The sequence below is a fragment of the Heliangelus exortis genome, chromosome 29, assembly GCF_036169615.1.
Source record: "Heliangelus exortis chromosome 29, bHelExo1.hap1, whole genome shotgun sequence".
Classification (NCBI taxonomy): domain Eukaryota; kingdom Metazoa; phylum Chordata; class Aves; order Apodiformes; family Trochilidae; genus Heliangelus; species Heliangelus exortis.
Window position 1 is genome coordinate 3,383,139 of NC_092450.1, and position 21,558 is coordinate 3,404,696.

Sequence of the window (21,558 nt, forward strand, 5' to 3'; positions counted from 1 at the left end):
TATTTCTCAGAGCTGTAAGTTGTAAAGTGAGTTTCCAAGCTGCTCTGTGGTCCTGTCATGCAAACGGACCTGAGCCTCCTTCTTGTTCCCACTTCAGCCATCCATAAATATCCCACACAGCAGAGCCAGATGATGAGCAGCCTGCTCCTGCTCTGCCCTCCTGGCTGCTTTCCTGCCTTTGTGCTCTGCTTCCTGAGCAGCCCCAGCCTGCCCAGCTCACATGGCTCCTGGGTCAGCCCTGCAGGACAAGGCCACATTCATACAAAACTCCTGCTGGCCTCTGTCAGCAGCCTGCATTCGTGTAAAGAATGGGACTGCTGCCCCAAACAAAGCCCCTGGAAACGCTGGAGCTTGCTAATCCTCAGGCTGGCCAGAGTCTTATATCAAATGCTGTCAGCAGTGCTGGGAGTGCCGGGTTTTGCTTGGCTTGGGACTTCTGGAGCAACACAAAACTTCCCCAGTACGTGTTTCCATTATCCTTCAGGGGGATATTTGCTTTCTTTTGGGAGGTGGATGTTTTTCTTTTTCAGGGGCTCTTTGACTTGTATATTTTTGCAGTGGCTGCGTGTTTTCAGGACCAGGATGAGTTCACCAGATAGTGGACTAGTGAGGTGTGGATCCCAGTGTACTCTTCACAGACAAAAGTGCACTGAATAAGCAGTCTTGATGACAAATGAGATGCTGGACACAGCCTGGAGTCGAGAATTTATGGAGAGGGCTGGTGTCTGCTGGCAAATGCTTCATGAGCAGGAAGAAAGGCTGGATCCATAGATTTATCTACACAACTCATCTTATTTATTTCTCTTTAGTTGCAGGATCAGAGCCCTACTCCTCCCCCGTGTCTGAGAACTGGTCCATGCCTCATCTGTGCTACATGCAGCCATTTCAGAGTCAGGAGCAGAGAGATGTTTATTAAACAAGTGAGATCAGTTACTCCTGATAAATTGCACAAGTAACTCAGCGAGATGACACTCCAGCAAAACAGCCATTTCAAACATGTCTCCAGAGAAGATCCAGGCAGTTTGTTTGCTTGCAAGGAACCATATAGCAAAAGGAAAAAAAAAACAAAACAACAAGGGGAAAGACAAAAAGGCGTTGAGGAGAAGAGAGGCGAAACTGATGGACAGCATGACCATGGAGCCGAGGGGAACCCATCGCTCCAGAGCTGAATCCGCAGCGCTGATGCCGGGGCTGGGCCCAAGGGATCTTTAATAAATTAACGCCCAGGCTGCTGCGGCTCCTCAGGCCTCGGCGGGGACAGGAGGAAAGCTCCGTTCTGCGCCCTCCTCCCCTGGCACCGGCTGCGGAGCTCCCGGGAGAACGGGAACGGGGAGTCCCCTCGGGGCGGGGCCTCGCCCCGGGATCACCGGGCTGCGGCCGGCGTCGGGCCGGGGCCGGGTGCGGGAGGCGGCCCGGGGACAGCCCGCCCCGTCCCGCCCCGCCCCCCGGCCGCGCCCCGCGCCCCGGCTTTTCCCCGCCCGCCGCCGCCCCGCGCCCGCAGCCTCTCCCGCCGCCGCTCCCGCCGCTTCGCTCCGCTCCGCCATGTCCACCGAGCCGGCCCCGGCCGCCTCCCCCGCCCCCGAGCAAGCCCCCGGCCCCGAGCCGCCGGCGGGAGGCGGGGAGGCTGCGGAGCACCGGGCGCTGGTGCTGACGGGCTTCGGCGGCTACGATAAGCTGAAGGTGCAGGCGCGGCGCGGCGGCAGCCCCGGGCCCGGCGAGGTCTCGGTGCGCGTCCGAGCCTGCGGCCTCAACTTCGCCGACCTGATGGCGCGGCAGGGCCTGTACGACCGCCTGCCCCCGCCGCCCGTCTGCCCCGGCATGGAGTGCGCCGGCACCGTCCGCGCCGTCGGCGAAGACGTCCGCGACCGACAGGTGAGGGGCAGCCCGGGACGGGCCTGCCCGGCTCAGCCCCTGGCCCCTCCTGACTCCTCCCGCCGAGCCCCGGCAGCCCCCCGAGGGTCCGTGTGGGGGTGGCCGTCCGTGGGCCGGGGCCGGGACTTCCCGTCGAAGCGGGCCGGGCCGGCAGAGCCGCGCCGTCTTTCGCCAGCAGAGGCTCCCGCGGCAGACAAAGCCCCACGACAAAGGGCTCGTCCCCTTCTCCTTCCCCCCCGCCCCGCCCGGCCCGGTCTGGGGCCCCACCGCCTTACGGAGCGCTGACCCGGCCCCGGGGCTGCTGGAGCATCGCTGTCCGTCCCCCCCCCCTTTTCCCCTTCTCATCAGGGCCGGGGCTGTGGGTGCGGGAGGTGGAAGCGGTTGCGTTCTTGGGGAGCTCTGGGTGTGTGCTGGGAGATGTTGGGCTAAGGCGCGACCGTGCTGACTCTGAACGTGTTTGTCACAGACTCCTGAACTACACGGATGTGGCCAGAAACAGCCTGAGCTGCTGCAGTTGTCCAGAGCCATCTGAGGGTGGGGAGGGATGGGCATCAGCAGTTCGGTTCCTCTTGGTGCCGGGTTTGTGGCCCGCAATCCTGTGCATTTCTATCAACTCTGGTGCATTTCTATCAACTCTGGGGACAGAGAAGTTGTCTCTGCGTGTCCCAGACCTTTGGATCTTAGGGCTGTAGCAATTATGGTGCTTTATGATTATTCTAACCCTATGCACAAGTAGCAAAGTGTCTCAAAAAAACCTCAGAGTGTCAAAGATGATTCCCTTCCCTCCAGGAAAATATCTTGGTTTACTCAAGTGTAAATGCCAAACCCACACACCGCAGAGCCTCTGCTCACTGCCTTGGCTCTGCCTCTTCTCTGCTTTGCTGATACAACTGCTTGGTGTTTTGCTTTGTCCTTCCTGTTGCACAGTGAACAGATGTTTCTTGCCCAGTGGGGTAAGAGCAGATGTGGGGGGATGCCTCACATTTCAGGCCTGAGGCTTTAGCCCTGCAAGGTTTTCCTAAGTGGGATGTGCCTTTTTTGGGGTCGATCCTGTTAAGCATTGCCCCGAGCTTCTGCATGTTGGCAGAATGCTCCTTGCAAGGGGCCACAGTAGTGTTTCTGGGCTGGTGGTTGGTTCTGATTGTGACAATTCTGTGAATATTTTACAGTGTTCAAACTCCAGATTGGGCGGGAAGGGTAGGACACGATCCCCATCCCTCCAACCTCACTGGGGATCTGTTGGTTTGGGCAGCTGGCAGCCAGGCAACTCACGAAGTTAGAGCCTGGGGCACCTGCAGTCCCTCTGAGGCTCCTGGAGTGTGCCCAGGTTGGTGTCTGGAGGTGCTGTGGGTGCTCCTCCCCAAGCACAGGCTGCTGCAATTCCTGCAGACCTCTGCACAGAGATCCATGCTGGCTCACTGAGGGCTAGGGAGTGACTGACTTCTGCTAGCCTGGGGCTTGTTTGAGGCCACCATGTCCTCTGTTTGATTTTAGGTTGGAGATAAGGTAATGGTCCTGGCTAGGTCAGGGCTCTGGCAAGAAGTGGTGAATGTGCCAGCCAGTCAGACTTTCCTGATGCCTGAGGGGATGAGCTTCGAGGAAGCAGCTGCTCTTCTTGTTAACTACATCACTGCCTACATGATACTGTTTGACTTTGGAAACCTGAGACCAAATCAGAGTGTCCTCATCCACATGGCTGCAGGTAAACAGTTTGTTCTGAGATTCTTGGGCTACATGTGCAGCTTTTGAATGGGTGGCACAGGTGGGGAGGTGACCAGAATGGGGCTGGACTGACCAAATGTCAGAGCTGTAGCCTTCATAGTGACCCAGGCCTTAGCAAATGGTGAACCTGTTTCTCAGCAGCAGGAGTTTGATCCCCCAGCATGTCACAGGTGTCAGCTTCCCCCATGTAAGGTCTTACAAGCAGGTTTAATTTACCCATCCAGAGGCTTTTCTGGCTGCTGGGGCTGTTTGCTTCTAAGTCTTTCTTGCTGCTGGTTTTCAGGTGGTGTGGGAACTGCTGCCATCCAGCTGTGTAAGACTGTAGAAAACGTCACCATTTTTGGCACAGCATCTGCTTCCAAGCATGAGTCACTCAAGGAGAGTGGAGTCTCTCACCCCATTGACTACAGAACGATGGATTACGCAGAGGAGGTCCGGAAAATCTCCCCCAAAGGTACCGTGTGGCAGAGGATTTCCACAGCTCTCCTGCATTCCTTTCAACTGCAAAGAAACATCTACTTACTTCTCATTCCTTCTAGGTGTTGACATTGTCCTGGACCCCCTGGGAGGATCTGATACATCCAAAGCATTTAATCTGTTGAAGCCAATGGGCAAACTCATCACTTACGGTGAGTGTGAGCAGAGTGTCCAAACCCCAGCTCCTGCACAGCAGGGACTGTGGGGAATGTTGTCACTGAGGACTGCTGGCACAGCTGCTTTGTCCAGGCTTAACTTAATGTGCAGCACTAATAGAGCCTTGCTTTGCTTTTGAGGATGTGTGGGTGATGAGGTTTGAGGCTTCTGAATGTTTCTCTCTCCATTCCCCAGCCCCGAAACACTGTGATTTTGTGCTGTAGACAAAGCCCTCACACAGCCCCCAGTGGGATTCCAGACACTGGCACCAGTGTGCTGCTTCTGGTGTCCCAGCCCTTGCAGTGTGTCTCCCCTGCAGAAGCCTGCTGTAGGGGAAGGGGGGAGCTGTCTTTCCAGCTTCTCAGGATGTGACTTGTAACCCTCTCTTGCCTCTGCCAGTACTCCAGTGCTGCCCTCCTAACAGAGTTGTTCTATATTTTTGCAATCTATTGGTGCTGATAATCCAAATTCTGTGTATCTTGAGGCTGAGGCAGATACCTGCTCACTGCAGGTGGGCTGGGCAGATCCTGATGTGTCTCAGTTCTCCCCTCTGTCCTCCATCACTGTGTGAGCAGCTCTTGCCCTGTGTGTACCCTGAGCTGCCTCTCAGGTTGTGTTGATTGCAGCTCATCATCTGGCTTGCCTTTTTTTTTAGGAGTAGCAAACCTGCTCACTGGCCAGAAGAAGAACCTCATGGCTATGGCTAAAACCTGGTGGAACCAGTTCAGCATCAATGCCTTGCAGCTCCTACACCATAACAAGGCTGTGTGTGGCTACCACCTTGGATATATGGATGAAGAAGTTGACCTTGTCAGAGGTGTTGTAGCCAAGCTGGTTAATCTGTACAGTCAAGGCAAAATCAAGCCCAAGATAGACTCTGTATGGCCTTTTGATCAGGTGAGTCTGAGCTAACACATGGCCTGGCAGCATCCAGAAATTATTGGGCAATTGTTTTCTGCATAGTGAGCTCTGGATCAGCCCGAGCACCTTGTTCATGGGCGCTGAACTGTTGCAAGTGTTTAATAACCATCTGTTCTCAGACATCCAGTGCCTTTTTGCTTTTAAGATGTTAAGGGGGCAGGGGGTAAGTGGCTGTGCTCTTTTGCTCCAGTGCACAGAGCTGAGCAATGCCAGACAGTGTCCCTGTGGAAGGGGTCAGGTGCTTCCCTGTGCTCTCTGGGCAGCAGCAGCCCATGGAGGGGCTGGGTTGTGCATCAGACTGGACACAGCCCTGAGTCTGCACTGTGGAATTGAGTGGACATCTGGGAAGATTGCTGCTGCTCTCTCTTATCTTCCCTGTCTTCTTTTACTCAGGCAATAAAGCAGAATGAGGATGTTGGAAGGGAGTGGGAGGCTTTTCAGCAGCTTTGCTGTGCTGACTGTTGTTGCATCAGTGTGTCCAGGCAGTCAGGTTTTTTCACTGGAAATCCTTTGCTGGGGTAGGAGTGCAGTGGAGCAAAGGACTTGATAATGGTGTTGGTTGGTGTTAGTACCTGAGAACTAGTCTGATGCAAAGGCTTAATGAAAACTATTGATTGCAGGCCTGGTCCAGGTGCTGTTTTGCTTAATAATAATAATAATACAAATCTGTGCATGTCAGGTATTGTTCTGTTATTGTGTAGATGGTAGAAGCTGCTGTGAAAGCTGCCTCCTGGGAGCCCTCAAACCAGTCTGGGTGGACTGAGTGGCCCAGGCAGGGCAGGACTTTATGGTGCTTTATGGTGGGTGGGGGTCTCACCAGATTCCTGTTGCTTCCAGGTGGCAGATGCCATGAGGCAGATGCAAGAGAAGAAGAATGTTGGGAAAGTCATCCTGGTTCCTGAAGCACCCAAGGAAGAATCAAAAAAAGAAGAGAACTAAGGAAAAGATATGTGTGCAGATTATGAATCTGTGGTTTAACTTCCTGATCTTTGGGACCTGGAAATGGACAGATCAGTAGCTTCCATCTTCAGCAGTACAGGAACATCATGTTTAAGGTTCAGATGAGGTTTGCATGCTCTTGTGACCAACCCTTTGCCAGATACATCTCCTGCCTCAGCTCTCTCTTTTAAAGCCTGTTTATTTGGTGTATTTTTCTCATCACTTATTTCTCTACTGACCTTATTTTTCTTTGGCAGAGCAGCTGAGGCTTCCAAGGCAGTTGGTGATGAACAACTGCATAGCCTGTTACTGTAAAGTCAAGATCTCAAATACTGTAGCAGCTGCCATGAATCTCCACAGAACCCAAGCCCTGCTGAAGCATTTGTGCTGTCACCTTCCAAAAGCTGATTCAGCAGAATGGGCCAAACTTAGAGCCAGAGGAAAAGCACCACTGGCCTCTTTTAATTCTAGCACAGGCTCCTCTTCTATCCTCTTTTCTAGCCATGATCCTTCCCCTCTGCTTCGTAGGCCTCTAACACCAGTCAGATAGTAACAGGCTGTGTTACTGTGTCTTTGCCTTGTAAATAACCATCCTGGCATTTAGAAGCCTGTGGCGTTTTGCACTTAATTTGCAGTCAGCAAATAACCTGACAGGCTGGTCTGGTCTGTATCTGAATCCAGAAGGGATGTTCCAATGAAGTAACTTGATCTTGTCCATTTTCTGATTCCAAACTGTACAGGGAGATCTAAGTTTTGTCTGATTTCTAGAGACCTTAAGGACTCAACTGTGTCTCAGATGACTGGAACAATTGATGTTGGCTCTGTGCTTTATTAATGCTGGGCTCCAAGCTGGTGTTGTTAAGGCTAAAACTTCACCCTTGTGTTTGTATCTCCAAGGGCTGCAATGTTGAATCAGACTTCAAGTGGGAACAAAACAAGCCCCTGTTAATGCTTGCCTTGTGCTGTGCCCTGTGTTCTAGGGAGGTGTTTGCAATCTGGGGAGTCACTTGCAAGAACCAATCCCATGACCCTGCTTCCCAGGAGCCTGGTCTGGCCCTTTCTGGGGCACACCATGCAGTAAAGCTCTTACCAGTGTTCATGGGCAACTGCCCAGCTCTGTGTCAAGCCTCTTGGGCTGGGCATCCTGAGCAGTTTAAATTGTATTTCCCATTCTCTTATAGATATCTTGTTAGACATCAGCTCAAACCACCTCGTGGTTCAGTGCTGCAGGATGCCTTGACTCTTCTTCCTCTGAAACTGGAGGTCTTGGGATCCTTGGGCTCTCTTCCAGCACCAAGAATTTAGGAACTGCCTGGGGTGCTACTCCCAGACAAGAAGTCAGTTTCCCTTCCTCTTTTCTTTCTTCTGTGCATTTGGAAGTGCACAGCTGTGCAGACACTCATCCCTGGCTCTGGGTGCACTTGATGTCCTGGGTGCTGCCCCCTTCCTGCTGGATTCTCTTTTCAGCCCCAAGTGACCGTGGTGCTCTTTGTGCTTGCTTTGAGGCTTTGCCATGGGCTGTAGCTGCTTTTAGGCTTCATTTTGGTTTTGAAAAGGTAAATGTGAGGGCACTGGGAAGAGCTGCTCATCAGGGGAGAGCTCAGGCTCCAGGAACAACCTTGCTACCAGGAGTCCAGTGAACTGAACCCCAAGGGGGGGCAGGTGCTGGCTGGGTGAAGCCCCTGAGCTGTTCAGGAGCAGCCAAGCACTGCACAGGACTGGGGGGTCCTGTGCTGGGCAGGGGTCTGACCTCCTGAATGGTTTCTGGCTCTCAGTGCAGCTTGGGCTCAGGTGCATGGGCTCAGTCCCTGGTTCTGCTGCCTTGTAGAAACCCATAGGCACAGCTTTTAGGGGAATTGTCCTGGCTGACTTTCAGTGTTCAACCAGCTCCACTCCCTACAACCTCAGATCCTTGTGAGTGCATCTCATGAACTTCAGAAACAGAGTCTGATGAAACTCACAACTTTTAACCTTTAACCTTTCTGAACCCAAAATCTTGCTGTTTCTCCTCCCAGCCTGCCCTGTCACGGTAATTTAGATTAAATCCAACAGTGTCTAAGGCTGCTTTGCCAGGTCTGACAACAGAAGGACTGTCTAAATTGCTGAAATGGGAAATCTGGACCTGGTACTCTGAGAAACTTCATCTTGATGAAAGAGCAGCGTGCTGAAATGGCACAAACCCTGCACACCTTCAGCTTCTGCACACTCGTAGAGGGGGAAAATCAAAAATTGTTTCACAGTAACATCCTCTCCTTGCTTTACTTTCAGCTAAGCTTGTGCTCAGTGCCTTACTTGGATGGCCTTGGGTCAGGCAGCATAGCAAGGCTCTTGGAGTCTGTGCCCCCTGGGAGCCTTGCAGCTTCCTTGGAGGGGGGGGAGGTTCCTCTGACATGCTGCCCCTGTGATACACCACAGAAAACAGTGTCTCAGTGCCTTCTTCTATGTGCCTGTGAGGACTAAGAAGTCACTGGAGCCTTTTCCATTCTGGCCTTTCAAAGTATTGCCAAAAACCCTGCTGTGACTCTTGCTACTTCTGTTTTGTGATCACTGGTGATGTAGCAGCCTGATTTACTGTGAATAAGCCTCTCCCTTTCCCTGTAACGCAGCTTTTCCGGGCTGCCCTGGTGGTTCTGGTCCAGCAGAGCTGTTGTAGAACCCTTGTCTCCCCCAGGGCTGCAGTTTGGCTCCAGACAGTCCTTGGGTGAGGTGTTATCTGCTGCCCCAGCCTTGGCGCTCAGGAAATAATCTCAGCTCCCAACTCTGAGTGGCTGCTCCTCTATCTGCTGTCTCCAAATTCCTGAAGCCCTTATCAGAGCACAGTGCTGAGCAGTTACTCTGTGTTAGCTTTTATATCCCCTTGCTGGCAACAGTGTTTTCCACAGAAACACTGATTAAAGGTAACCTTGCTCTTCACTGCCTCTCTGATCAACACTCTGCTCTAGGTGGTTGTGGTTGGTTGTTTTCTGGTTGTTTTTTTGGGTTTGGGGGGATTTTTTTTTATTTGTTTGTTTTTTGGTTTTTTTTTTTTTTTTACTTTATTTTTTTGATGGACAAACATTTTATGGGCCAATAAGTATAGTACCTATGTAAACCAACTTCCAAGTGTCTTAACTCATTCAAGTTAACCAGCAGGTTTGTATACTAAGGACCAAAGCAAAAACCAAACACACCCCCTAGGACAAAAAAAAAACAAAAACATTCAACTCAGTGTTGCTTTACTGTTTAGGTCAAAGTTGTGCTATTGTGGGAATGAGTGATTCCTGTGCTGAAACTGCATGTGCCATTCCAGCTATCAGAAGTGCAGTTTAAAAATTTATTTTACTGAGTGCCTGACCCAAAGCTTGTGCCATGAGGGCTCCAAGGATGAAGCTTTATTAAGGAGCTGGTGAGCAGAGATGTCCCTGGCCCTGGGGTCTGCTGGGACCAGGGGGTGCCTGTGTGAGTCCCACTCCTGCATCATTAATGTGTTCACCTTCCCAGACTGCTACTGCTGGTCTTGGACAAAATGCAGCTCCTCAGCTATCACCAGGCAGCTTTTGTCATAGTTTTGACTCTGGTTTCCTCACTTACTGCAGAAGGGGAGGGGAAGCACAGAGGAGCATGACCCCTGCTAAGTGCTGTGGGACAGGGAAGGAGTTAGCTGTACGTTTCATTTGTGACATCTGTATTAAACCAGAATTGACCAAGGAGAAGGAAGAACCATTATGGGCCTCATGCTTTACCTGGTGCAGGGTCCTGGCCCACTTCCAGCTGCTGTCACAGGTGTAAAACCCCTCTTGCTGTCTAATGAAGTCTCTCCTGTGCCAAGCCTTGGTGATGGCAAAGTGTGACTGGCCAGTAGTACATGAGTGTGATGTGAGATGCATGAGACTCTGAGCCTCTTGCAGCATCTGGTCTGGTCTGTACTGTCTGAGTTGTGTGGATTTGCAGGTGTGTGATGTGAGTGGTGCTCATCCTACAGGCACATGAAAAAAAAAAATCTTTGTTTCAAAAAATATGCTCTGCTTTGTGTGTGTAACCAAGTTGGGCAGAAAGCAAGTGTGCCAGTGCTGTTTATGTGAGTACAATGTGTAATGCTCCTCTGTCTAATGTTACCATATGCCTTATGTGTTTCAAATGTCAATTAAAAGCATAACAAACCCTCTCAATGCTTTGCTGCTCAGTCTTCTGTTGGAATGAACCCTCTGCCCCCAGCTCAGCCTCTGGGACACTTCTCTTGCTTCTCCTGGCAGTCAGGAGGTGGACAAATAGAGTTGTTAAACTCTTAACTCTCACAGGGTGAGAAGATGCTTTTGCTCTCAAGGACAGCTGCTAATTGTTGCCTTGAGTGTTGGATTCATCTCCTAATGCCCTGTTCTGGAGGGCAGCCAGGGTGATTTTTATTTGCAAAGCCCTTAACTGGCCTCTGCACTTCCCTCCCTGTCTGGGTGTCTCTGTAGCCAGCTGAGACTGAAATGAGTGCATGGGGTGAGGGTAAGACAAGGGATCAACAACCACTACTAAAAAATGTGGGAATAAATCTTGTTTATTTGTGTTTCTCCACCAGAGACAGCCCCTGTCTGGATATTCTCATGGGAGGCAGCTGAGAGCTGTTAAAAGAGGGGCAGGTTGGCTGCAGAGCAGGTGCTGGGGAGGGGCTGGAGCTCAGCTTGAGGACTGAAATGTCTGAACAAACAGCTGCAACGAGCTCTGGCACAGGCTCTGGTGGTGGCTGAGCTGGAACCTGCCCATAGTGGCTGCAGGAGGGGAGAAAACTCCAGAGGAGGGGCTGGACAACACAGGCTCCTGCCCACCTTTGGGTTATGCTGCTAAAGCTGGTTCTGGAGCTCAGCCTGGGGTTGGAACATTGCTGAGAAACCATGAGGTGAGGACACACATCCAGGAGGAGGAACAGAACTTTTGGGACAGCTCCGATCCATGCTGAGTCTGGTGTGGGAGGGGTGGGGATGGAATTGGTGCTGTCACTAAGTGCAGATTTCTGGTTACCTCCAGGGGCACAGAGCTCCCTGAATAAAACCCCTGCTTCTTTCCTGAGCTGTCTCTGTGAAGCTGCAGTTTGGTCAGCTGGGAAGGAAGGCAACACAGGAGTGCAGGCTGCTCAGGGAGGGAGTCTCAGGAGATTCCCAGTTTCTTCAGGACTCTGCAAACCTCCTGGAGATACTGGGCATCTGGATAACCATTCCTGTGGGGCAGAGGGAAGTGGTGTAAATCCTGCTGATGGTGCTAAAGCAGCTGTTTATTTTTGCCCCATCTTTTCAAAAGGAGCTGAGGCTGGAAATCTGGTTCCCAGGGAGCTGGTGGTGGCCACGGGCAACAATTGTGCCCAGAGCTGGCTGCAGTCACAAAAAAATCCGAGAAAGCTGGAAGTGAACAGGGCCTGGAATTTTTGATCACAGGGAATGTGCTGGTGTGGGGTGACAGAGCTGATGTCCCACACCATAGCTGCCCTGTGAGCTAAAGCACAGGAAGGCACCAACTCTGCCATTGTGAGAGCATGGAAGAGCCACCCACGGCAGCAGTTGCTGAGGTGGAGTCCATGGTCCTTCTCTTCCAAGTACTAAATAAAATACACACCCTAAACAAACAAACCTGCAAGTTAGAAATGAGCTGGACCATACCTGGCTTTGCCTCCACCCCAGGAGGTCTTGTGTGGGACAAGGCCCCATGTCACTCTTTCCTCTCCATTGCAGGACTTGATCTGGAATATCAGCCCATGATCAAATGCTTTCTTCAGCAGCACTGCTATCTTCTGCCCTTCCTTGTTGTCAGGCAGGAAAGCACAGAAATCCCCCCCTTTGTAAGGCTGTCCTGGGTGGGGGTCACCAACCTTAGAACGAGAAGAAAGCATTTTAAACAGCAAGAACCTGAGTGCTGTGCCTCAGACCTGGCTTCTGAGATTCCATCCAGCTTAAAAATACACAGACAACTGTGTTCCCCCCACTCCCCCTTGGGCTGTCAGTCCCTTTGGATTAAAACCTCACTCTTCAAATGCAGCAAACTGCTCCCAAACCTGGTGTGGAGCTTTCTGTCTCCCTTGAGGCAAGACCTCTGCTTCTTAGCACGTGGGGCATGGAGCTGCAGCTGCCCCCAGCCACCCCCAGACACTGAGGGGTGGGTACAGGGTGGGTACATACCCCCTGCACTCCATCAGGGATGCTGTAGGTAACCTGGAGCGTGAGGTCTCGATAGAAGCCAGGCAGACTCTGAGACCGGGGGAAGATCTTGAATGTCCCTGGAATCTTGCAGCTCGGGACAAGCAAGGAGGAGCTGCAGCAAGCTGGCTGGGCAGTGTCCACTGCAGAACAGCTCCTGCTCAAGGCACATCCACAGGGGGCCTGGCAGGTCACCCCCAAGCTCTGGCAAGCGTCACGCGGGCCCAAAGGGGTCTTGCTGCTTTCCTGCCCGAGGCTGGAGCCTCTTGTCTGCTGGGAGGAGAGCTCTGGCTCCTCCTGGATGGTGCTCCTGGCCTTCTGCTGGCCCATGGGCTCTGCTGCAGGAGGCTGCTCAGCTGCAGCTCTGTGCAGCCGGGTGGGCAGGGACTGAGGACCAGCAGGAGCTGCAGACTGCAGCTGTCCCATTGCTTCATGATGGCCTCCTCTGCTCTTGTCCCTCGCAAACTGGAATCTGTCTGGCAAAACCTGCTTTAGCCGTGCAATGTCGGGCTCCCCCACAGACAGTTTTCTCTTTGGCTGTTCCTGGGAGTCCCTCAGGTCAGCAGGACCTGGCTTATCCACTGCACTAGGGCTGAGAGGGCTGCATCCTCCTTGCACAGCCCCACAGTTAACGTGGTCATTGGCCTCCTCCTGCCCCAGTGTCTGCTGGAACCTCCAAGGGCTGGGGGACCTCTTTTCCTCAGCCTCCTGCAGCTGAAAAGCCCTGAGAACATCTTCCTGGCCTGCTTTATCACCAATGCTCAGGTGCTGCAGGTCCATCTGTAGAGTCTCCAGGCTGTCAGGAGGGGCTGCATCCAGCTTCGTGTCCTGGTGTCTGCTCGGCTGGGTGACATTTGAGTGCCCTGTACTCTCTGGCCTTGGAGCATTGAGCCTCCTGGAAGAAAACAACTGGACAGCCTCAGTCACTCCTGGCAGCATCTCCCTGGGGCAGACAAGAGACAGCTTGTACTTGTCTTTGCTGAGTCCAACCTGGAGGGAGTTTCCTCTCAAGAAGCTGCACAGGTCACTCAGGTCACTGTCATCTCGACCATCAACAGCGAGCTCTGAGTAGCTCACAGTCTGACACACAAGGTCAGGACACTTCTGCACCAGAGCTTCCACCTTCCACTTAGCCTGGGAGAGCTTGTTCCTGTCCTCTGCCTGTAGTGTCAGCACAGTGCAGTTCCCAGTTCGACGCTCTGAGATCTGCACAACTCCATCCCTGCACAGCTCATCAAGGGCAGAGGAGCAAACGTCCTTTAGGTAAGACCACTGCAGAGAGTCCAGGCTCATTTCTTCACTCACTCTGCTGCCTCCACTCTCTGCCCTGCACTGGGATTTGTTGCTTCCTTTTGACCGTGGCAGGGAGAAGCTGCTGGAACGTTGCAGCAGAGGCTTGGATTCAGTAGGTGTAGAGTCTAAAGCAGAAGAGATTTTTGTCATGTCAAAGGCACTGGACATGCTAGTGAAGGAGTTATACTTGCTGGGACTTGAGTCTTTAGAGTCCCCAGGGTTTTGCCTTGTGCCTCCAAAAGGAGACAGAGCCCTGTGTCTTGTAAGCTGGGCACCTCCTTTCACATGGTCACTTTCTTTGGGGTCCTTCTGCTGAAACTCTGCTGCTGACTTCAGAATCATACCTGTTGTAGAGACACGAGGCTGGTCCTGCTGGGTCAGCACCGTTGGGTCACTTGAACTCAGGGCATCTGTTCCAGAAAACTGTGCCCTATCTCCAGTGGGTGGAGAGCCCTGATGCAGCAAGAGGCCCTGGCTGGCCTGAGGTCTGTCAGCTTTCAGAGGGCTGAAGTTGGCAGCGACCTTGAGCTCATCTTTCAGCTCCAGCCTGCCCAGGCCAAGCCCTGAGGTTGAGGTCCCCACAGGCACCTTGCTCTGCAGTGGTGCAGCCTCTCTGGTGCTGGAGGCTGCTGGGTGTGAGGGCTGGGAGCTGCTGGGAATGCCAGCCCTGTGTGCAGCACCTTTCCTGTTGCTGAAATCCTGAATGTGCTTCTTGGCCCGGGAGACATCAACAAGGTTTCCAATAAGATAAAGCTGCTTCACATCTTCATGGCAGAGCATGTTGGGGTAGAGTTTCTGCAGCTCACGGATCAGAGCCCTGAGTGCCTGGCTGTCCACATCCAGTCCTTCCTTGGAGATCTTCTCCTGGCACAGGCTCACCTCCAGCTGCCGGTAAAGCTGCTGCAGGGCCAGATGAGCCTTCTGCAAGGTGTCCACAGCTCCAGCCACACCTGCAGAGGGCTGGAGGTACAGTACAGTGATGTCCTCACTGCTAACATCCACCACATCCACGCGATGCTGGCGTAGCACATCTTGGTACTCAGCAGCACAGAACCTCTGCATGTACATGAAAATGTCAGAGTCCATCACCAGGGAAAAGTCCTCCAGCTGCCTGATAGCTTCCCTGTCCACTGGGTCTCCAGATGATGGGACTTTAGCCCTTTTTTCATACACCTGGTCCCAGTTCAGAACCTTTCCTGTCTCTCCTTCCGACTCAGCAGAGTCGGGCACTTCCTGGTGATCATGTGTTCTGGTCTCTTTGGCAACATGGCTTGAACCTGGCGGGAGGATCTCTCCAATGGCCTTGAGATTCAGGCTGCCCAGCAGATCCCTGCTAAAGGCCTGCAGCTCAGTGAAAGGTCCCTTGACCATGCAGTGCATGTTGTGGGATTTGAAGTGGAGCAGCACATTGCTGTAACTTTTATGCAAGTTCCTCAGGAGGTTTTCACCATCAGGAAGTTTGCTGTAGTCAACTATCACAGAGCTGCATATGAAGATCTGCAAGTAGATATCAAGTGAGAGTACAAGGAACAAAATAATTACCCTCAAATGCACAGGGGGAGGCAAATCCACTGACACTTGCCACGACCTCTGCATTATTATGACACAAAACACAACGTGACCCAGCACCTGCCACCTCTCTCTCAGCATCCTGCTTTCAAATGAGGTGGGAGCACAGTGCTGGCAGAACTGAGACCCAGGCAGCCTGAGCGACCCTTGGACCTTGCACCCACAGTCAAAAGCTTCCTGCAAAAAAGGAATGTGTGTGGGCAAATTGCTCATTTCTACATCCTAAGGAGCTTTGCAGGCAGCCTAAATCCAAGAAATCCCCTATCCCTTCTGCATCTGAAATGCAGCTCCCCTCTTGCTCTTGCAGATCTTCAAGAGTTCTGGCACCACTGGCTTGCTGAAAGCTCTGCAATGCCAGGATAAGTCCCACACCTTCTGTTTTCAATGCTCAGACATGAAAACATGAGATGTGGCTCCTGCTTCATTCTCTTGAAACTTGGTGCCTCCTAAACACCAGCTCCTAAGCTCTCCTGAGAAGGAGAAACACTGTGAGTGTTCAGCTAGTGACACGGTGTCTGTCTAATGGCACAACACAGGCATTAACGGGATCCTCCTGTGTGTCACCAGATGGGCTGGGGAAAAGTGTCCCTTCCCTCTGGCCTGACTGTTCTTCCTCACTCTGACAGGCACCAATCCCAAACACCCAAGTGCTCAGCCTGCCTGGCTGTCCCTCTGCTATTAGCACAGAAAATCATAAGTCCTCATTTTAATATAAATAAAAATGGATTTGTTTTAGGCCTGATTAAGATGAGAGCGTGGTCTCCCTTCCCAGGGTGTCTCAGGCTCGGAGCCTTGGGAACCACCCAGGTCCACGGCAGCTGCCCAGGCACCACCTTCCAACCCTTGGTACCTCATCGGGGGTCAGCTCGGGGTCGTGCAGTGTCACCTCCAGCGGGTACAGCTTTCCTCCGACCGACAGAACGTGGCTCTTCACTTCCAGGACCCTCTGAGCCACTGAGTGGGAAAAGCCGTCAGCCCCCGCACCACGCAGCCCCGCGTCCGTGGGAGGGGAGGCCGGGCGGGTTGCTGGGGTCCCGGTGCCCTCGGGCCGGGCCATTTCTTACCTTCCGGCGCCTCGAAGGTGAGGAGGGCGCAGGGTGGGGGCCCGGGCAGTACCCGCACCTCGGCGATCTCCCCGCCACCGTTGCGAGACCGCAGGAAGTGGATGGTCAGCTTGTCGGCCACCCTGTCTGGGGGCAGATCTGCGGGGAGCCCGCGCACCCGCACCGTGCGGACGCCCATGCTGCGGGGTCCCGGCTCCGCACGACCCCCGCCCGCCCGTCCAGCCTCGGCCTCGCTCGCCCCCGACAGCTCCGCTCCCCGTTCGGCCCCGCTGCCGAGAAACGAAAACGAAACCGGGACCGCCCCCGCCGCGGCCGGAACCGCCCCGATCCCAGCCCCGCGGGAAGGCTCGGCCCTGCCCGGCCCCGCGCCCCCGTCCCGTTCCCGACGCCCCCAGGGCCGTCCCCCGTCCTCCCCCAGCCTCGCCCCGGCTCCCGCGCGGTCCCTGTCCCCCGCACGACAGACACAGTGCTCGCTGCAGTTGTTTTATTTCCCGCAGTGCCAGGATCCAGCGGCAGCGCTGGCCAGGGCTAGTCCTTGTCCTCCGTGAAAACGGCCACGCCGTGCCGCCCCGCCGGGACGTAGGCGAGGGCATCCACCTCTCCCCCGCCGTGGCTCGCCTTCTGGAAGTGGATTTCCAGGGTGTCCCTCATGGTCTCCTCATGCAGCACGTCTGGGATGCCCGAGAGCAGGACGGTCCTGGGGCAGCGGGAGGGCTGGAGCTGGGCAGAGACAGGGATTAGGGAAAGGACCCCTCGGGGCTCCCCATGCTGCTCTGCCCCGCCTGTCTGCAGGAATTGCACCTCGGGCTTCCCAGCAACGTGGGGACTGGATCTGCTGGAGCCCACCTGTGCTGGGTGGGCCAGGGCTGGGAGGTGATGGTTGGCACCAGGATTTGTGCCTTTACCTGCAGGTCAGCAATGTCTCCACTCATGCACGGGGATATTTTGAGCTTGTATTCTCTTTTCCCAATAGGCACCTGGATGCATCCTCTTGCAATTAGTGGCCCTGCCACTGCAGATGAAGAGGAAAGCCCTGAGCATCCCAGGCCCCGCCGACCTCCTGGAACCAACACAGCTCCATCTGCCCCCAGGAGATGTGCCCTTCTTCTCCCCTCTACCCACAGCCCAAGCCCAGCATGCTCCACACACCTCCCTCCTCCACGAAGGTCAGCAACACCTGGTTGGAGTCACCCAGGAACTCCCTGCTCTCCACCTCACTGCCCCCATTCTTCTTCTTGCTGAAGATGAGTTCCAGCTTGTCCAGCAGTGCCTCGTCGGGGATGTCCAGGCTGGGCAGGTCACACAGGAGGATGCTCCTGCTGTTCTGCCTCAGCCTGACCTGACAGCAGCACAGGACGTTCAGTGCCCTGAGCCCCAGGAGCTCAGGGAGCAGCAGAGCAGAGCTGGGGACTGAAGGAGCAGGGCACAGCAACACAGGTGTGTGTGCCCAAGGCAGCTCTGCAGTTCCTGTGGTGCACCAAGAGGCCCTTGGGACTCACCTCCAGGGCAGATGGGAGCAGCAAATCCACTGGCCCTGCCTGCACTCGCACTCTGCACAGGTCAAACTCATCCAGCTCCTCCCCATGGCTCAGCTGTACCATGTGCTCCTTTGCCTCTATGATCCTCTGGGCCACTGTGAGCAGGGAGAAGCCCCAGCACAGGAGATGAGCTGCCTGCCCTGAGCGTGCCATGGGGCAGGACATGGGGCAGGTAGTGCTTGGGAAGGGGGCACAACCCTATACAATGGGGCAGAGCTCAGGGGAGGGGACCAGCAGAGGTCCCAAGGGATGCCTGTCTGTGTCAGGGCTTCTCTGCCTCTTACCTTCTGCCTTCTCAAAGGTAATAAGAGCAGAGCCACCCTGCAGAGGGTAGTGGATCACTGGGGTGAGCTTTAGCTTGTTCGTGTCCTCCTTGTTTGTCACAAGTCCCTTAAACACCATTTTCTTCTCTGGCAAGGCAGACAGCACCTAGGTTCAAATACACAGCATCTGGAGGAGCCTGGGCCCTACTCAGGGCCTGTCCCTGCCAGACCACAGACTAGAAACAAGCTCACTGCTCAAAATAAGCAGCTGGAGAGCCTCAGCAAAGTCTCTCCTAGGGCCTGGCTGTGCCCAGAGTCCCAAAGTCACTACTGGAGGTTCTGGCATGGGCAGAGTTTGCAGGAACTGTGCCAGTCATCCCCAGTGCCCTGCTGCATCCTCCTGCAGCCAGGCTCACACCCCTTGCCAGCAGAGCTCGGAGCCCACACACACTCCTGTTACCATCACTGGTTCATCCTCAGGGATTCTCTTCCTCATTTCTTCCAGTTTCTTTTGCAGCTCCTGTTTCTCCTTCCTCAGTCTGTTGTTCTTCTCCTTTGCTAAAGCAATGTCCATCTGGAAGGGCAGAAAGTTTGGACAGTAAGGGCACGCAGCCAGTGCCAGGACACGAGGGGCTGCAGCTCCACCCATGATGGTTTTGTGCTCTCACTGCTTGTCCTGCTCCTCACACTGTGACCACACAGCCCTCCCACCACCACCACCAGGGCATTAGCTCTGTCCTCAGCCTGAGGGGATGTCCCATGAAACCTCCAGCAGGCCCACAGCAAAGTCATCTCAGCTGGGGACAGTCCCATCGCCACTGACCCCTGCCCAAGCCCGAGGAGACTCCTCCAACCACCAACCTGGCAGGACAGCTCCTCATTATTTTTCAAAGACATTTGTTGCTCAAGGTTTTTATGCAGTTGTTCTCCCACTTTGCACAGCTCTGCAGCACCCGGGGGCACTTCCAGCTCTGCACATCCTTGCTCCATATCACAGAGAAGCTCCTGTCAGAGGAACCATCAGACAGCAAGACCTCCTTTGGCTGCCCATGCCCAGCCCCGGACACGCTGGTGGGGAGGGCAGACCCCCGCCCCCCGTACACCCTCTCACGACCGTGGGACACCCACCCCCGGCCCCCCCACCCCTCCTGGGTCGTAGAAAAAACCCCAATAAACTCGCGGGCCGGGCTGCAGAGCAGTTCCCACCTTCCAGTGCTCGATCGCCATCTGGATTTTCTCCACGTTCAACTCCGGGGATCCCCTCTCCGGGCTCCCGCCGGGCACCACATGGACGAAGGAATCCTGGAGACGGGAGAGCCGCTCAGCCACCCTGTAACCCCCCCGCCCCGCGTCTCCCGGCCCCGGGGGCTCAGCCCCTCACCTCCTCTTCCGAGCTCATCGCCGCCGCCGGACTCCCCTGCTCTTACTTTCGCTTTCGCCTCCAGACCCCGCCCCGTGGACAGAGGCCCGCCCTAAAATCTCCTTTTTCAGGCCCTAAAACAACCCACCCCTTATCCGTCTGAGGCAGGACACTCCCCTGCTCCCCCTCCCCCGCTCCTCCCCCGATGGGTCACATCCACCAGAAGGGGCGTTGGCATTTACCGCGATTTAACACCCGACAAACTACACCCTACAAACCAACACCTGCCAAACCATGCCCAAACTACACCCTACAAACCACGCCCTACAAACCAACACCCGACAAACCACACCCTACAAACCAACACCCGACAAACCACACCCAAACTACACCCTACAAACCAACACCCGACAAACCACACCCAAACTACACCCTACAAACCACGCCCTACAAACCAACACCCTACAAACCACACCCTACAAACCACACCCAAACTACACCTGACAAACCACACCCCCGGGATGAAGGAGTTGCCTTCCCCCTCCCACCTCAGGAAGGACACAGGTGATAGGAGAGGGAGGAGCAGCCTGTACACCCCCCCAGGACACCCCCTCTCCAGCTCAGGCCTTGGACAAAGCTTCCAGGACTGCAGAAGCTGCCCCAGTTCCTGCAGACACCCAGGGCAGGAACATCCACACTGTGGAAGAGTCAGCCCAAGAACTACTTTTTTTTTTTTTTTTTTCAATACACCAAACCAGAATGGTTTTAATAACATTTATTTATAGAGCCTGGTTACACCTCTAAAATCGCAGCTTCTGGAAGAACCACTTGTTCTTGCCTGTCTTGTATCTGGAAGAGAAGGAACACAGTGATCAGGGCACTCCCTGACCCACGGGGAGCAGCACAGGACCCGGGGCTGGGCTGTCCCCACCCCTCACAGCAGGACAGAGCACCCGGGGACAATCCCACACTGCTGAGGGGATCAGCTCCCACTCACCTCTCCTCGAATTTCACCTTGGCTTCACGTCTGGCTTTGCGTTTCAGAGCAGGGTCCCTGAACACATCCTTGTTGACTACAGTTTTGTCCAGAGGGATATCAACAGAGTACCTGGGACAGGGAGCAGCCAGGTTGGAAGCAGCCACAGTGCCTGGTGCAGGGCAAGGAGCCCAAACCCATCACAAGGCTGGTGCTGGAACTGCTCTGGACATCACCAAAGCACCACAACATCCAGTGGGGTTAATTCCAGCCTATGAATGACAGAGCTCACACACATCCTCAGACAAGCAGCTGTCTGGCACCTTGTGCTGAGCAGCCTCACTCGAGCAGCTCACCCACACCTCTCCTCCCTCAGCCTCAACCCCATCCCAGTCCCTGGGTTTGCAGGGCGAGCACCCCGCGTTCACTCAGCCCCCGAGTTAAACCCCTCGGTGTCTCCCAGCACTCCCCAGCGAACAGGCAGGAGGAGCCGTGACCACCGAACGCCAACGGGACATCCCCACCGGCGCGGCAGCACTCACCGGGTGGGCATCAGGTGGTTGTAGTTGTACACCTTGACGAAAGACTTGATCTTGGACCTCTTCGCGATCTTTTTCTTGCCCATAGCGGCCGTCACCTTCCGCGGGTACCGGTCGATGCCCGCCACCAAGGCGTGGCTGTAGGGCCGGTCTGAAGTGCCGTCATCGATGTTCTGAAACCGAACCGGAGATGGCACCGGGGAGGCGGCAGCGGCCGCAGGGAAACCACCGCTTGTACGGACACCCCCGGGCAGGGGCAGCGCCCCGGAGCCCCGCGCTCACCTTCACGATGACGGCCTTGCGGCCCGAGTAGCGTCCGGCCAGCACCAGCACCACCTTCCCGGGCTTCATGAACTTCCCCATCCCTGCGGAGACAACGCGCGGAGGTCACGGCCGGGACCAGCCCCACCTCCCCTCCCCGGCTGGAGAGGATTCCCCGCGGCGGCCTCGGCAAACCCCGGTCCTCCGTGTCCGCCGATGGCGGCGGATTCCGGCGCAGCTCCCGCACCCACCGAAGCTTTCGCGCTGATGGCGACCAAACCGGAAAAGGAAGGAAATCCCGCGCCATCGACCTTTCACCTCGCGACACTGACGTCACCTCCGCTTCGTGCTCTACGCGCAGGCGCAAAAAACGCGGTGGTTGCCAGGCAACGCTTCCGGGTCCCGCGGAGCAACCGCAGCATCCCCGGGGCGGGCCCCGCACCCCGCACCCCGCTC

General features: G+C 54.9%; 4 protein-coding genes across 6 annotated transcripts; 1 reads left to right on the forward strand and 3 right to left on the reverse strand.

The window, feature by feature from the left end:
• Nucleotides 1–1,485: 1,485 nt before the first annotated feature.
• VAT1 (vesicle amine transport 1) lies at nucleotides 1,486–10,235 on the forward strand. Its single transcript, XM_071728854.1, has 6 exons — nucleotides 1,486–1,872; nucleotides 3,367–3,574; nucleotides 3,878–4,048; nucleotides 4,134–4,223; nucleotides 4,883–5,124; nucleotides 5,986–10,235. The coding sequence occupies exons 1-6, from the start codon at nucleotides 1,543–1,545 to the stop codon at nucleotides 6,085–6,087; spliced, it is 1,143 nt and encodes a 380-aa protein (XP_071584955.1). The 5' UTR covers nucleotides 1,486–1,542; the 3' UTR covers nucleotides 6,088–10,235.
• Nucleotides 10,236–10,594: 359 nt separating this feature from the next.
• On the reverse strand, nucleotides 10,595–16,457 carry LOC139788685 (uncharacterized). 2 transcript variants are annotated; one of them, XM_071728853.1, is made up of 5 exons: nucleotides 16,166–16,457; nucleotides 15,952–16,055; nucleotides 12,222–15,029; nucleotides 11,706–11,914; nucleotides 10,595–11,269 (listed from the first exon to the last, which is right to left on the reverse strand). In XM_071728853.1, the coding sequence occupies exons 1-5, from the start codon at nucleotides 16,341–16,343 to the stop codon at nucleotides 11,200–11,202; spliced, it is 3,369 nt and encodes a 1,122-aa protein (XP_071584954.1). In that variant the 5' UTR covers nucleotides 16,344–16,457; the 3' UTR covers nucleotides 10,595–11,199. The 2 variants fall into 2 exon arrangements, with proteins under 2 accessions (XP_071584954.1, XP_071584953.1); XM_071728852.1 differs by lacking the exon at nucleotides 15,952–16,055 and having other exon boundaries at nucleotides 16,166–16,303.
• A 178-nt stretch (nucleotides 16,458–16,635) lies between these two features.
• On the reverse strand, nucleotides 16,636–19,482 carry IFI35 (interferon induced protein 35). Its single transcript, XM_071728462.1, has 9 exons — nucleotides 19,348–19,482; nucleotides 19,173–19,268; nucleotides 18,828–18,971; nucleotides 18,427–18,540; nucleotides 17,988–18,132; nucleotides 17,665–17,798; nucleotides 17,315–17,504; nucleotides 17,071–17,177; nucleotides 16,636–16,885 (listed from the first exon to the last, which is right to left on the reverse strand). Exons 1-9 carry the CDS (start codon nucleotides 19,363–19,365, stop codon nucleotides 16,694–16,696), a joined length of 1,140 nt encoding a protein of 379 aa, XP_071584563.1. The 5' UTR covers nucleotides 19,366–19,482; the 3' UTR covers nucleotides 16,636–16,693.
• A 604-nt stretch (nucleotides 19,483–20,086) lies between these two features.
• Nucleotides 20,087–21,494, reverse strand: RPL27 (ribosomal protein L27). Of its 2 annotated transcripts, XM_071728697.1 has the most exons (5): nucleotides 21,354–21,494; nucleotides 21,124–21,206; nucleotides 20,845–21,014; nucleotides 20,324–20,434; nucleotides 20,087–20,175 (listed from the first exon to the last, which is right to left on the reverse strand). In XM_071728697.1, exons 2-5 carry the CDS (start codon nucleotides 21,202–21,204, stop codon nucleotides 20,127–20,129), a joined length of 411 nt encoding a protein of 136 aa, XP_071584798.1. In that variant the 5' UTR covers nucleotides 21,205–21,206; nucleotides 21,354–21,494; the 3' UTR covers nucleotides 20,087–20,126. The 2 variants fall into 2 exon arrangements, with proteins under 2 accessions (XP_071584798.1, XP_071584797.1); XM_071728696.1 differs by lacking the exon at nucleotides 21,354–21,494 and having other exon boundaries at nucleotides 21,124–21,347.
• Nucleotides 21,495–21,558: the final 64 nt, after the last annotated feature.

Excerpts from the sequence above, each read along its gene's own strand:
- LOC139788685 (XM_071728853.1), bottom strand. The coding sequence starts at position 16,343 with ATGGGCGTCCGCACGGTGCGGGTGCGCGGGCTCCCCGCAGATCTGCCC. Across the intron at positions 11,915-12,221 it reads TCCCTGATGGAGTGCAGGGG|GTTGGTGACCCCCACCCAGG; the intron begins GTATGTACCCAC and ends TCTCGTTCTAAG. Across the intron at positions 11,270-11,705 it reads TGGGGTGGAGGCAAAGCCAG|GAATGGTTATCCAGATGCCC; the intron begins GTATGGTCCAGC and ends TCTGCCCCACAG.
- RPL27 (XM_071728697.1), bottom strand. The coding sequence starts at position 21,204 with ATGGGGAAGTTCATGAAGCCCGGGAAGGTGGTGCTGGTGCTGGCCGGA. Across the intron at positions 21,015-21,123 it reads GCAAGGCCGTCATCGTGAAG|AACATCGATGACGGCACTTC; the intron begins GTGAGCGCGGGG and ends GTTCGGTTTCAG. Across the intron at positions 20,176-20,323 it reads AAGGTGAAATTCGAGGAGAG|ATACAAGACAGGCAAGAACA; the intron begins GTGAGTGGGAGC and ends CTTCTCTTCCAG.
- VAT1 (XM_071728854.1), top strand. The coding sequence starts at position 1,543 with ATGTCCACCGAGCCGGCCCCGGCCGCCTCCCCCGCCCCCGAGCAAGCC. Across the intron at positions 4,049-4,133 it reads CCGGAAAATCTCCCCCAAAG|GTGTTGACATTGTCCTGGAC; the intron begins GTACCGTGTGGC and ends CATTCCTTCTAG. Across the intron at positions 4,224-4,882 it reads GGGCAAACTCATCACTTACG|GAGTAGCAAACCTGCTCACT; the intron begins GTGAGTGTGAGC and ends CTTTTTTTTTAG.
- IFI35 (XM_071728462.1), bottom strand. Across the intron at positions 18,972-19,172 it reads TGGCGATCGAGCACTGGAAG|GAGCTTCTCTGTGATATGGA; the intron begins GTGGGAACTGCT and ends TTCCTCTGACAG. Across the intron at positions 17,178-17,314 it reads GACCTTCGTGGAGGAGGGAG|TGGCAGGGCCACTAATTGCA; the intron begins GTGTGTGGAGCA and ends CTTCATCTGCAG.